The following is a 13,929-nucleotide window of genomic DNA, read 5'->3' on the forward strand; positions in this document are numbered from 1 at the left end:
AAGAAAAAGCACCCCTGTAGGCTAGAAATTGGGTGAGAGACAAAAGCCTTTGGGAATAGGTGGCTAATTTAAAACAAGGCAAGAATGGTGTAACAAGATTTGGTGCCTGAGCATTTCTGTTTTCTTTTAAAAACCACCTGGAAAAGTTGAGCAGCATTTGCAGTTACTTCAGTATTTCCGTTACTCATGACAGAAGAAAGCAATGTGGGACTTCCACAAGCCCTTGCCAAGCTAAGGGGCAAGGGGAAGGAGGGGTTAGTACTGACCAATGTAAAATAAAACACATATTGGAAGGATAAAGACTTACAGTTTAATGATGTCAGGCACCCAAGCTACCCTGGTCTCTTACTTGTGCCTGCATATACTATGTGGAGGTGCCACTCTCCTGTGTACTGATCTGTCAGAGACTGGGGGCAGAGCCCACACTGTGACCATTCGGAGGAACGACCCCTCCGGTGTCTGAGCAGCAGCTGAATCATCATTCGGGGTTCTAGCTTTAGCAAAGGCATAGACTAAAGGGACAAAGAGCATCCTACAGCTGTGCCTGCCTTACCTGTTTGGCCTTCCTATTGCTCTTCCTGAAGAGCAGCCATGTTTCCCTCCTCTTTGGGGAAGGGTCTGTCTTGTACCTAAGCAGCAAGAGCACATGGATGAGCAAGGAACATCCTGGGTGTCCTCTCACCCTCTAGGTGAGCATCTGCCAGGCAGGTCCCCCACTTTCCACCTCCACCTGAGCAGGAACTAGTCCTCCTGCTGTCCTCAAGGCCAGGCTCAGCTCAGGGTGACAGCAGAGGATCAACCTGTCCAGAGGATCTACCTTCTGAGCTCTGAAACAGTTGACTAGCAAAAGCTGGGGAAAAAGCTTTCACAGAACAGGCCAGCCAACATCACCAGAGAGGCCTGCTCAGTGAAGGGAGCTTGCAGTTACCAACACACCATCATCTATGCTTCAGTATATGAGAACTAGGGAGGAATTAATTGATAGCGAGTTCAGAACAAATGAAGGGCACCACTTTTTCAGTAATGCTGTTCCTAAGAGTACCCTGCCAGCAGCAGGCTGCTGGAGTTTGCTGGGCTAGCTCTACGCTCTGACACCAGAGCTCACTGCTGGAGGAAGGAGAACATTTGCCATACAATAGCTCAGGGCTTTACAGACTGCAACACCAGTGTTTAGCTGCTGAAAGGCAGATTGATTGATCACACAGTGATATCCAGAGTATAGCAGCAGGTCCCTGGAGCTGTAGATTAGTGAGTGAGATGAGCAGAGCTCCAGAAGAGGCTCCAGACAGAAATCCGCAGAATTAGTCACACCAAGAAACAAAAAAGACTAAGATTACAATGAACTGTTCCCCAGCACAGCCTGAGAAATGCCATCAGGGAGACATGCTAGAGAGCCTGGAATTAGAATCTGGTTAGGAAGGTAGATTTAAGGAATAAAATAAATGGTTGGAGTAGGTGAAAAGTAGACCTTCTCTTTCATCCTGCAGAGCTGGGTTTTATGTACTACTTTTCATCTCGTTGATAGGACAGAGGTTTTGAAAAACACAATCACCCTTTCCAGTTTCCTCCATCTAGGTAGGCTCCACAGGCTTGTGGACACTCAAGCAGCACGCTAACCAGATTTCAGAGTCATTCCAGACAAAAGGATAAGATTTTTGTCTATGCTGCCACTGGGGGCTGAACCTTTCCTCTGGCATGCACATCTACAGGTATTTAATGATTCAATGACTGATTACCACCCCACGTTCTCCTCCATGTTCTAAAACCTTCCTTTCCACTGCCAGCTGTTCCAGGATGGTCTTCTGCAGCAATGGTGCATTTGCTCCTCTTACAACAGCTACTAATTCTCCTCCCTGAAAGGTGTGATAAGCAAATCAGTCAGTAAGTGCTCAAGTGCTTAACAATCTCTATCTAGAGGGAGGAGTTCCTGTAACTGTGCAATGTCTGCCCTCCACCCACCTGTGCAATTTAAACTGTTTTATTTAATTCACACCTTAAATCCTCATTTTTTTAAATTAATAAAACAAAATTACATTGTTCTGTTTCATGGTGACAAAGCAGAAGATATTTAAATTTAAACTCTGGCTGTATATTCTTATCCATGCAGCACTTGATCACCAGTAGATACTGGCAGATACAGAGCAAATAAAATTGTCCTGTCATACATGAAAGGAAAAAAGTACCCCTCAAAAAGGACAGTTGTTCACACTGGCAAGTCATGTTTATTGCTATGCAACTACTGTAAAAATATTTCCACTCACTGCATAAAACAGAAAGATGGGCTTGCATTTTCCTCTGTATTTTTCCAGAGCATCAATGGAATCAACTTCAGCCTAAAAGGAATGTAAAATAAAACAGGTGTTTCTAGAGAAGCATTTCTGCTTTGGAGCAATACACATGCAACTGCCAGGCCTCAAGACATCCTCAGATGGCTGGCACTCATACCCCACGTACAGCAAAACACCTCTGGATCCCAGTCCTATGGGACAAAATTACACTGGTCAGAGCCACAACCAACTCACAGCTTGGTGTCAGCAACCTGACAAACAGGCAGATGTTACCCACAGGAGTTGGAACAGCAGCTCTTGTGGGGCAGGGATATCTATCTCACAGCAGCCTGCCTGAGTGAATACCAGAGAAAAAGCCTGAAAAAATGAAATCAGGTCCTCTTGTCTCTAAGGAGTGAGTGAAGTGACAGGAGGAGGTGTGGTGACAGTAGGCTGCAAGGAGTGCTGAGCAGGGGCCTCCATGAGAAACCTTGCTGCCCGTGGTTCTGTCAGCAATGGAGAGCTGGCCTTCAGCCAGGAAAGGAATTTAAACACAGAATCACAGCATGATTGAGGTAGGGAGAGATTTCTGAAGGGCTCTAGCCCAAGACTCTGCCCAAAGCAGGGCTAGTCTCAATGTTACAGGAGGTTGCTCAAGGCTGCACTACTTTTGAGCATCTCCGAGAATCAGTGCTCCACAGCCTCTCTGGGAACTTGTCCCAATCTCCAAACGCTCCTATGCCTAACACTTTTTCCTTCTATCTGCTTGGATTTTTCCCTTCTGCAGCTTGATCCCATTACCTTTAGTTACCTGCTCATTTCAGGGGACTGGATATTCTAAGCAGTGCCAAATCACATCTTACCACAGCAAAATACAGGAGATCACTGCCAACTTCATTCCTTATTTTTTGGAAGAGATCCACTACTGTTTTGCATGGACCACACCAGGCTTGAAACACATCAACAACTGCAAGCAGGAAAAATATTAAGAATTAGGTCAAAATGGGTCGGTTTAGACATAGACCGATAGGTTGGTTTGTGCACTTTTCCACTTTGCACCATAATAATTTGGAAGGAGATTGCAAAAGGGTGCTAGTGCAATACAAAGAATCTTGAAAGCCTCCACGGACTGAGGTCTCCTCCTTTGGTGACCTCTGCAGCACCACCCTGAGATTTGCTTCATGTCCAACCAGAACTTCCCAAGCTGCAACTTGTGGCTGTTGCTCCCATAGTTCTTTCTGGACTGTGGCAGGACTCCTGCTGAATGCTAGGTGGGCTATGGACTCAATTCTGAAATAGAAACTATCATACTCTTTCAAGGTTTTAAATCACATTGTAAAATAACAAACTAATAACAATGTAATGGAGAACTCTTTAGAAGAAATATTGACATGGCTGTGACCAGAGGTACCAGATTTTCTAGGGAAAACTGCTGCACAGAGGTAGACCACATGAGGCTTACCTAACAGCCCTCTAACCTCCACCCTTGGGAACAAGGCTATTCCTTGCACTGGGGACAGTCCTGCTCTAAGCAGGTGGCTGGACTGAAGACACCAGAAGCTCCTGCACCAACATTGCTTTGATTGCATGATAATTGTCCCACAGAAATGAAGACGTCTACAACCCCCAGATAGTCTCACCTCTGTTAACTTATTTCTTTCTTCCATTCAGGGCAAGAGGAATGGAGGGACTGACTGAACATCCGTATCAGTAGTAATTGATTCCTAACAGTACTGGTGTCCTTTAACACAGAACAAAAGCAATCTGTTGACCAAACTCTCACCAATAAGTCCTCTGAGGCACAGCATTTCTTCCCAAAGCTCCTGGCTATTGATGTTAATCTGTGTGAAAATTTAAAGGCACAGTAAAAGCAACAGTAAGTCATCAGGTACTACCTGGTTGCTGCAAACATACTGACAAATCACCTAATGCCTGCACTTAAGATGGCTACATCTGCCTGAAGAGGTATTACTGGAGCACTCGGAACTCTTTTGACTGTAATCCTCACCTCTGACCAGCTGGGCAGGGCCAAGCTGTGCTAGACCCATGGGTGGAAGACCTCTGAGAAAAAAACAGCTGAAGTCAGATATCCTCACTCCCAAACTCCCATTCCTTCCCACATGCTCTTGCTACTACCGGATGCCAGCTCTGAGACACCTATCAGCAGGCCTCACATTCTCTCACAAGAACCAAGGAAACGCAAATGGAAAGGCTAGCAGCATCTAGCCAAGAGCAAGCCTTCCCCTGTTTAAGTGGCAGCAGCTACTTGAACAGTCTGGCTGCCTGGGGACTCCAGACTCAGTTTGCAGAGAGACAAAGAGTTGTTCTGGGGGGTGACTGGGGATGTGGACCACTGCATCTTGTGAGGGCTCTGGCTGACTGACCAGAGCCCTAGCTGAACCTACCAGGCTGTGTCATATATGGCACAAGAGGGAAGGCCTGTGAAACACCTGTACAACCTCAGGTTTTTCCTGGCACTCTCCTGCTTTTATGGAAACACAACTCCTTGAGGGGCCATGCAGCAAGATCTGAGAGTAGTGAAGGGCTCCAGATGTTCCTCCTGTGCCTTGGCTTACTGTATAGCCCTGCATGTGTGTGGGTACCGGGAAGAGCAGCAGGCAGCAGGAATGAGGGTCCCTGAGCTCCCTACTGCAGCTCTCCTGCTATAGAAGAAACACGAAGAGCTCCTTTGCTTTCACTTAAGTGGAAGTCTGATATGTAATGATATTTTAACACAGGCTAGCAGCTAAGCAGTTAAGAGCCACTGGCAGATAACTGACTGGACTGGTTCTCTGCAGGCTGCCTGGATCACAGCACAAGAAGCACAGACTTGGAGGAGAGCCACATGCATACTGACACCCACTAGGTCCCAGCTCAGTGGGGACCTCCTATCAGAGCCAGCATGGTGCTCAGAAGCAACAGCGAGGTGGTGGTATGGACTGACCTGAAGCATTCAGAGTGCTGCTTCAACATGCTCATCTCCAGCACACATCCTCCTTTCCTCACACCTATTTCAGACACAGTCCTTATCATGTTTTATAAGCCAGATGATTCTCCACCAGCAGTTTCTCACCTTGCCTGCATATAAGTTGTACTACTTCATTAAGACGTTTCAGTCTTGATAAAATAAAGTAGTAAATACACAGCTTTCATGATGTCTGGGCACTAGAGGGTGGTCTGAGCCAAGTATGTCCTTACCTGGATTACTGACTACTGAAGACATCCAAAACACAGTGAACAACATAGGTTGGAAAGGATCTGTGGAGTCCTTAGTCTAATCCCCTGCTCAAAGCTCAGTGTTAGATCAGGTTGCTCAGGGACTTACCCAGCCAAGGATACCCTAGACAATTCCATGCATTCTATTATCCCAAACTTCCAATACTGTTATTAGAATGGAAAATATCTTTATCATCTTCCCCATCTTACAGGACTTGCCCCTCAGTATGTACTTAGAAAAACACAATAAGTTAACAAACAAACAAAAAAGGCTTCTTGAGAAATATAAGATCTGGTTTTGTTCATCCTGAACAATGAAGATACCTAATAACTTTTTCAGTTGGTATCATTAATCCCAACTACATTTAGTCTACACTGGAAGATAGTAAGTTGCAACAAAGCCAGCTATTTTACAATAATTAACACCAGCATGCATTGAAGGACTGCTAAAATTGCAAAGTCAAGAATTCCAAGAATGGAAACTCCAGTGCAAATTAAATGGCCTCTTACAGATTTTCAGAGACATCACTGGAGGTCATAAAGTACAGTTTCTCTAGGACCCCGCCTCACTCAGAGAACGGGGAGTTGTTCAAACACCTCCGTCTGCTCTCCTGTTTAGCACATGATCCCAGGCCTCATTTTTTCAGAGAACACTTGCAGAATTAAGTTATCACCAGTGCTAGGACCACCATCAGAGTGTTTCACAGAATGCTGGTGAGTTCAAATGATTTATGATAATAATTTGTGATAATGAGTTCAGCTGTAAGTTCAAGTGATGGACTCGGAAAGTAATGCCAGCACCCTTCAAAGTGCTTGCTGATTTGGATGCCCTGAAGCTGCTAGGACTTGGCTTTTCTCTAATATAACCAGAACTTTTCTTGGACATCATATCATGTCCTACATGAGGTTCAGCTTTCATCTGCGTATGTGAACAATCACATTTTTGCAGATCTAGACCCAGCTTTCCCTTAGTTGCTAAAGGTGCAAAGTCTGGTTGATATTATTTTCCCCATCACACAGGAATGCAGTTGGACAAGCAACAGTAGAAACCATTTTTACCTTAATAAAGTGATCCTCTTTCTCTTATACAAATGTTCACATTTTCACTCCATGCTTTTCAATTTTAACAGTGAATAAACAAGGTTATAGAGCCCATCATCTCCTTCAGTATTCCTCTCTTGTGAAGACTAAATTTGTTTCAAAATTTGAAGGAGGCCTTCATAATATACTTCAGGTTTTCCAATGTTTTTACATATTGAACTGATCTCAGAAACCCTCTTTCCCCTCTGCAGGTAGTTATAATGCATCATTAGGTCACTTGCACAGTGTAAATAGGGAAAAAATCCTCTACACATCATTGTGAAATAGGTTTTTCATCCTTTCAGTTTTTCTCGTACCTCCTACCTTTTCCACCTTTACAGCAATCTTTCTAAATGCATGACGTGGTCAGAAATGCTCAGCAACACTTGACACTTGACATTCAGGAGAAATCCCCCCTTCCCTAGTTCCCTACTTCTAAATGTCTTCTGAACAATTGTCCCATGAACCACAGATGCATTTTTATCTTTGAAAGCAGCCAAGCCTGTGCCAGCAAATAACAGCTCTGAAACGTAACCTGCAGCCCCGTAGCAACATCCCTCTGCACCCCATAGCACTAACTTTGGAGGACAGATTTGACTTGCCTTGTTTTCCCATGCTTCCTACCTGCCTTCAGGAATGCTTTTCCACCACAAGGACCTCACAGTAGGCAGGGCTTTGCCAGCAGAATCTGAGATAGCCCAAGACTGAACTTCATCCTTTGTGCTTACTGAGTTTAAAAGATATTTTAAAAGCCTAGCTCCTACTGACCTGCAGTACTAACTCCTTTTTCTTTGCAGCCATCCTTCTGCAGAAACAAGGGTCCTTTGAGCAGCAGTCCCAGGTGCAAAGCACTGCAGATGTCCTCTAATTATATGAATCCAACTGCTGGCCAACCTGCACCACAGAAAGCTTTTTACCCATCTTTGTTCCTCCAGCCAGGACATAGTGCCTCAGCAGCATCCCTGCCCTGTTGAAGGGAATGGGATCAACTCAGCAGTGCCCAATGCCTGGACACAGCTCTGCTTGCACGCTTTTCATAGAGGTGAGGTGCTGCTGCAGGGCCCGAATCACTGCTCACTTTTAGAGATGCAGCAGCCTGTCCCTCCTCACTCCGTGAGGGTGGCAGAAAGGAAGTGGCCCTGGCCAGGGCTTGGCAGTACCTGCGCAGTGGCTGGCAGCACCCCAACGCTGCTATGGCAGCCGTGGTAACTCGGGGCGGAGCGGCAGCCCAGCTCGCCCCACTCCCTTCCCAGTGTCCGCTGCAGCCAGGAAGTTCAGCTCCTTCTCCTCTGTTACTCCCTTTCAAGCAGCAGCAGCTGGAGCCTCTCTGCCTCCTCTTTGCCTGCCAAACCTGCCCAGCTCCCTACTGCAGGCCCTGTGCCCCCAGCCCACCACATGCTCCCTGGCTTGTTTTCCCCATCCCTCCCAAATTAGGGGCCCAAAACAGGGTGCAGGATCCAGACAGAACCTCCCCAGCACAAAGCAGAGGGGATAAACTGCTGGCCCCACTCCACATGCACCAGCTCAAGTTCTGAAGGTTGGTTGGGTTTTTATCTTATTTGCAGTGAGCACACAGTGCCTGTGCCCAGCATGCCACAGGGGTGATGCCCATTTGGGCAGGGCTGCTGCTCACCCTGTCCATTCCCATGCCTGGGGTCACTGGGCTCCAGGTGCAAACTGTGGTGGGGGTGCTGCTTCTTGTCATGCAGCACAAAACATCTGGTGGCCTGGTCCTCTGGCTTGTCAAAGTCCCTCCTGGTTGAGGATCCGGCTTTTGGCACATCAACTTCCCTAGTTCCCCAGGCAACCCAAGTGGACACTGTCCAGTGCCTCCAGGGAACATGGCGGGGCTGAGCATTGGCAGGGGTTCCCCTGCCTCCAGCACCAGCTCAGCAGAGCAAACTGCACCCCTGGATGTCCCCAGCAACTCCCCGTAGAAATAAGTCTCCAGTAAAGTCCCGATGGTTTTAACCACCACTGAAATTTTGCATGTTTACACTTACCATGAACTTACATTTTAGGATTACCAAAGACTGGCCTGTTAAACCCTTTTTCTAGTCTTCAGGAATCTAATCTCATGCACCTCAATAATTATTCTGTCTGTTGTGCCACTGCTTCAGCAGTTTCATGGAGGTGCAGCATCTACTGCAATGGCTACAGCCTGTAGCCTGAAGAATATCCTAGCACAAGATGCTTTTAAGCAAGTCATTTAGCTTATTTCAATATTACAGTGCAAATCTGTGATTGGAATAACAGCCAAATTCCAGGTCTCATTTGACTTTCTGTGTGGGAGAGACTACTTCAAATGTGGACCAGAGCTGGTGGGGAGCAACCAAGTGTACCACTTGTCTGACAACTAGCATGTGAATCTCCATGCAGAACTATTCACTTTTTGACACACATAACCTTTGAGAGAAGAACTACCATCACTGGTAGATATGAAGATGGGACATACTTATCAAAATTCATTAGGATGGTTTTCAAAAGAGAAATGGCACAAGAACAGCAGAAATCCTGGTGATTTGTACTATGTCCAGACAAACTCTATACTTGCTTTGGTTCCGCAAGCAACACTGTAATTTACAAGATGCTGCTACCTAAATAAAGTTGGTACAGATCTGGCCTACCAGTGAACAGGTTTGTTCCTTGTTCCCACTGTGAATCTCAGGCTAGCAACAGCGAGTCTGTAGAATAGCTGGCACAGAAAGCTGAGATTTCTCCATGAAGCTGAGAAAAATCTAGATGTTCTGGTAAAGTTCTTTTTATTTACAGTATTCTTCTTTTTGTACATACCTATAGCAACATCAAAAATTATTCACAAAGCTTAACTGAATGTAAAAATGTTCTCATCCAACAGTTTATCCTACCAACATCTGTGGAAAATGTCAACTGTTCTCATGCAACAACGAGATTGTCTGAGCATTGTTTTTTAGGTTTTTTTCTGGTAGAATTTTAGGAAACCACCTCAAGACATGTACAGAGATACTTACTCACCTCTTTTCTGAATGCCCTTAGGCACTGACGTTTTATAGAATCAAACTCAGATTTGCTTTTAGAAACATGAATTGGGGAGGATGAGAAGAGATATGTAAGAACTTGAGCTCCTAAACCTACACAGCAGGAGTGCAAATTTAGAAGTCAGATGCACACTGTAGAGTTCTGCATTTACAATATCTGCCTCAGAACTTTTTTCTCAGCTCAAAAATATATTTGATTAAATTTTATAAATAAGACTTCACTTCTGAGGTGCTGATATTTATCAAGTTCTCACATATTTTTACTTTTCCTTTCGTTCAGCCCCCAAAGTCCATAATGAAAAACTTGCAGAAGGACATTAAAAAACTGCCAGTCACTTACTGCAATGCCTGGGGGAAAAGTGTCAGGTGCTCACTTTTATTTGTCTTTCAAGAGTGGAAGAAGTTACATGAAATGTATATATTCTCCTTTGCAACCAAGTGATAACAGTTATCTGATACATAGCACATTCAAACTGCAGGCCAAACTGTGGTCACATTTTCTGACACAAGTAGTTACCTTGGCAAAAAAAGTAAGGCTATCACAATTTGACCTTCTGATTAGAAATACAAGTTTAAGATACGTGTCAAAATTGGTTAGCAAAGTTACAGACCTCTCTTCTTGCTGCAGCCTTCCTGAAGTTCAGTGTAACAAAAGAAAGATTTGGTTTAAGACATCAGCTGCAATCTTTAGCGTGCCTGTTAGTACTATGCAAATATAGTGTTTGGAGATTCTGTCTATTAAAACCATGGTCTAAACTGAAATCAGAAAGTAGACCCAGGAAGAAAGCAAGAACCCTAAACTACCTGAAGGAGAGTTCCTTGCTACCCTCATTTGTTTCTATGCATATTTGACTGTGAAGACACTGGGGTCTCATATCCCAGCCTAACCTTACACAGTCGTCTTAATTTGTACTCGTATTTTTGTCTCCACACTTACAAGCACAATTTCAGGAACTCACAGACAATCTAGGTTTCTGAATGCAGTAAAATCCCATCACTTATTATCCAGGTATCCAAATCCATGCAAGTGTGTATATTGGCACATATACACCAAATCTGTAGCAACATTACTGAGCTTACCAAAAAAAAAACAAAAACAAAAAACCCCAACAAAAAAAACCCCACAAACCCCAATTTTTCTATCCCAGCTGACCTTTCGTGGAAATAATTTGTAAGTCACTTAACTAAATCTGGAGGTAAAGGATGCAAACCAAAAGCAATCCCTTAATCACTGCTTGCCAACTCCTTCTGGTCTCTTGAAAGTATAACTTCTGCAACATATTGTTTGCTCTATTGATATTAGTGATCAGCAAATAGTTATCACCAGTGAAATAAGCTAATCCTTCAGCAATTATGTGAGCAAGTTCTTGGCTACTAAAGCAATAGCTTATGCCTACTGATACTGCAGCCACCTGTTCCTTTCTAGAAAAGCCAACAGTCATGCTAACTCTGAAGTATGAGCTTTTTTTATAAAAACAAAGAATCCAGTTGACCCATTCCATGGATTTGAGCATGTCATCAGTACCAGGTGACCTTGTATGGTGATAAAAAACTCTTGGACCTTGTCAGTACAGAATGCGCTGCTTATAATTTGGAGTCTACTGTCTCCCTCTATTTTTCTCTTTAAAAACAAAATATAATGTAAGTTAAGCTGAAGTTCAGAAATGCATATATTTTACTTAAAAACATTCATCTGTTCAAAATTCAAAATAAACTTTATGGGATACAACAGTTTGGTTTTTTTTTAAATAACATTTCATTCAAACTGTATATAATTCATTGAAGTATTCGTACAGCAAACAATGGTTAACCCTTGAAAACCTGTAGAAAAAGATTTTCACACAAAAAAAAGGAAAACCAAAATTGAGGTATCACACCCACACACAGTCACCCAAGCACACCCACACACTCGAGCACACCCACACATATCCACACACACGCAGGCTGCAGCAAAAGCAGAAAATTGTAGGCCCAAAAGGAAACTGATGACTGATTGTTCTATCTGAAAGTCCAGGTAGCTCAGGGAAAAAAAAAACCAAAACAAAAAACCAAAACAACCCCCCAAGAGTCCTCTGAGTAAAGAAACTACCTCAAGAAAATTCTCAAGTGCACTGGAGACCTGATCATTTAAACTGTTTCTGCAAAGCAGCTCCCTGCACCTGAGAAAAATGCAGCCCAAGGTGACTTGTGCAAATATAAGGAGTCAGGAGTATCTCCTGCTATTCCTTAAGTAGACATGAGGGGTGTCCATAGATTCAGTTAGTCTTTGATCATGCAAGATACTGCTGGAGTGCTGTCTTCGCCCTGCAATAAAAGGAACAACCTGTTAATTACTGGGGTTTGGCTTTACCATCAACAGCTTTATGTACAAGACGGCATTGTGCCAGCAAGAGAGGGAGGATGAATGAATGAGGTAAAAGGAAGCTGAGTGGCTGGCTCCCTCACTTTGGAAGAGTCTAGCCCATGGTGCAGACATACTCTGTGTGGGCTGTAACCTTGCATCTAAAAATAAGATGATCTAACCAAGTATATTAGATGCTCAGCATAAACTGAGCAACTTTCAAGTACGGTGGGGCTTAAGATGTATACTAAACCTCATTATCAATACACCCTATAAAAAAAAACCCTTAAGAGCAATAATTGTGAAGAGCAATTATTCTTCTGTAATACCAATGTACCATGAAAAGCAGGTCTTTGAGCTCAGAAATGACAGAGGTGTCATAACTCAGAACATACTAGAAGCACATTAGTCCTGTCAGGAATACTGGCCCTACCAAAAACATACAATGAGATGAGAGGGAGAAAAGAAGCAACAGCCATTGTAATACTGGAATTTATGTAAAAAAAAATGTTGCACAATGTTAGATAAGAAAAAAAAGCCTCCCAGAAGTCTAGGGTTAGTTTCATCATCACTTCAGCTAATTCAGTGTTTCCTACTACCTCAAGTGAGAAGCTCTGCTCTTCCTTTCTCCCCCACACCTCACAACCATGCTGTCATGACCTCAACAGACTTTTCCAAGATCCAATACAACTCAGCGACCCAGAAGAATTTTTTTTACTTCCAAGTTTCCTGCTACGTTCACAAGTCGTATCAGCTCATCAAGAAGGCTGATAAGGCAGAGTTGGGATAGGGTAAACAATGGGAGCAGGTGGCCAGAAAAACCAGGAGGGCAGTGACTTGCAACAGCGCCAAGCACAATCAGCTCCCTGTCTCTTAAAACTAAGGCTTAAGTGTTGACAAGCAAGACCCATTTACCAGAAAGTATTTTTACTGGTGTAAATTTTATTCTTATTTCTCACTGTTTGAAAACGCTATTTACCTTTTCCAAAATTTTCTGTGTACCTGCTTCTTGATATCTATATGCTCCTGATTAAAATCTGTGCCAAAACGTCAGTATTGAAGGTGATAAACAGAGGAATCTTAACTTTATTACAAAGATGTCTACGAACAGTGGAATATCTTTCATAAAAACAAGAAACCCAAATTTTATGCATTTTAAAACACTGCACAGTTTTGAGTTGTCGCCTGTGTATGACCTCTTCCAAAAATCAGATCATCTCCTTTAGTTCATGAAAGAAATATGGGTTGTTACTAACTGTACGTGGGATAATTGCAAGAAGTTAACATAAAAACCCAGAAACTGTCATTAGCTATTTTGGTTATATGAGTTTGTGAAGAAGCTAGACGATCTGTGTAGATACTATGAGTACAGAACAGATGTGTGAAAAGCTACTGTTGAGCTTAATTAGTTTAAAATAATTTAATAGAGATTAACAGCAGTGGTAATCCTGTGTTATCGTTTTAATTCATAGTGTTATGTGGTGGTTTACCATTGTTCCAATCCTCTGGAACTTTGTTAGTAGTCCAAGGTTTACACAAATATTTGTGCATCAGTGATATTTCAGAGAGGACCCTTCACTAGTTTAGATGATCTTAAGTGTAGTTATTTTATACTGTTGAGAACTTCAGTAAAATTTGTTACTCCTAAGCAATACGAAACCTGCTCTAAGTGTTCATCACAATTTCTTTATGTACCGTCAGTGCAATGACAGGCAGTTTTTCTGGGGAATTTTTCTATAATCAAAAGATTAAAAAATATATATACAAAAATATATATACTTTTCTAATACAAAGCAAAGATTTCCCTCTAATCTTCTTTTTGGATTTTTCTTTATACTCACTTGTCACACAGATTTGGATCTGATGACTGACTCAATTTATGTAGAATATCTACTATTCCCATGTCTCGTAGTTTATCTTGGCGTTCTTGTGAACCTACAATAATAAATCACATTGTTGGGAATACCACCAAAAAAAAATATCTGGAGAACAGAAGCAAGGAGTGGTA

General features: G+C 43.1%; 2 protein-coding genes across 11 annotated transcripts in view; both read right to left on the reverse strand.

Moving 5' to 3' along the window:
* Positions 1-7,823, reverse strand: part of VPS8 (VPS8 subunit of CORVET complex) — a 95,727-nt gene extending 87,904 nt beyond the window's left edge. Inside the window, exons 1-7 of one of the 2 annotated variants that reach the window (XM_064457151.1) lie at positions 7,724-7,823; positions 7,332-7,457; positions 4,051-4,108; positions 3,131-3,234; positions 2,262-2,333; positions 1,737-1,853; positions 554-629 (exon numbers count right to left, since the gene is read on the reverse strand). The gene's annotated coding sequence lies outside the window, so the exon portion shown is untranslated. Of the gene's footprint in view, positions 1-553; positions 630-1,736; positions 1,854-2,261; positions 2,334-3,130; positions 3,235-4,050; positions 4,109-7,331; positions 7,458-7,723 lie in introns of those variants that run through there. The other variant, XM_064457152.1, reaches the window with a different exon arrangement.
* Positions 7,824-9,308: 1,485 nt separating this feature from the next.
* Positions 9,309-13,929, reverse strand: part of ARMC8 (armadillo repeat containing 8) — an 85,531-nt gene continuing 80,910 nt past the window's right edge. For all 9 annotated transcript variants that reach the window (XM_064457169.1, XM_064457164.1, XM_064457172.1 and 6 more), the window contains 2 exons: positions 13,763-13,856; positions 9,309-11,884 (listed from right to left, as the gene is read on the reverse strand). In XM_064457169.1, coding sequence (XP_064313239.1) covers positions 11,851-11,884; positions 13,763-13,856 — 128 coding nt within the window. In that variant the 3' untranslated portion in view covers positions 9,309-11,850. The remainder of the gene's footprint in view (positions 11,885-13,762; positions 13,857-13,929) is intronic.

Source organism: Phalacrocorax carbo, chromosome 7, assembly GCF_963921805.1.
Source record: "Phalacrocorax carbo chromosome 7, bPhaCar2.1, whole genome shotgun sequence".
NCBI classification, from domain to species: domain Eukaryota; kingdom Metazoa; phylum Chordata; class Aves; order Suliformes; family Phalacrocoracidae; genus Phalacrocorax; species Phalacrocorax carbo.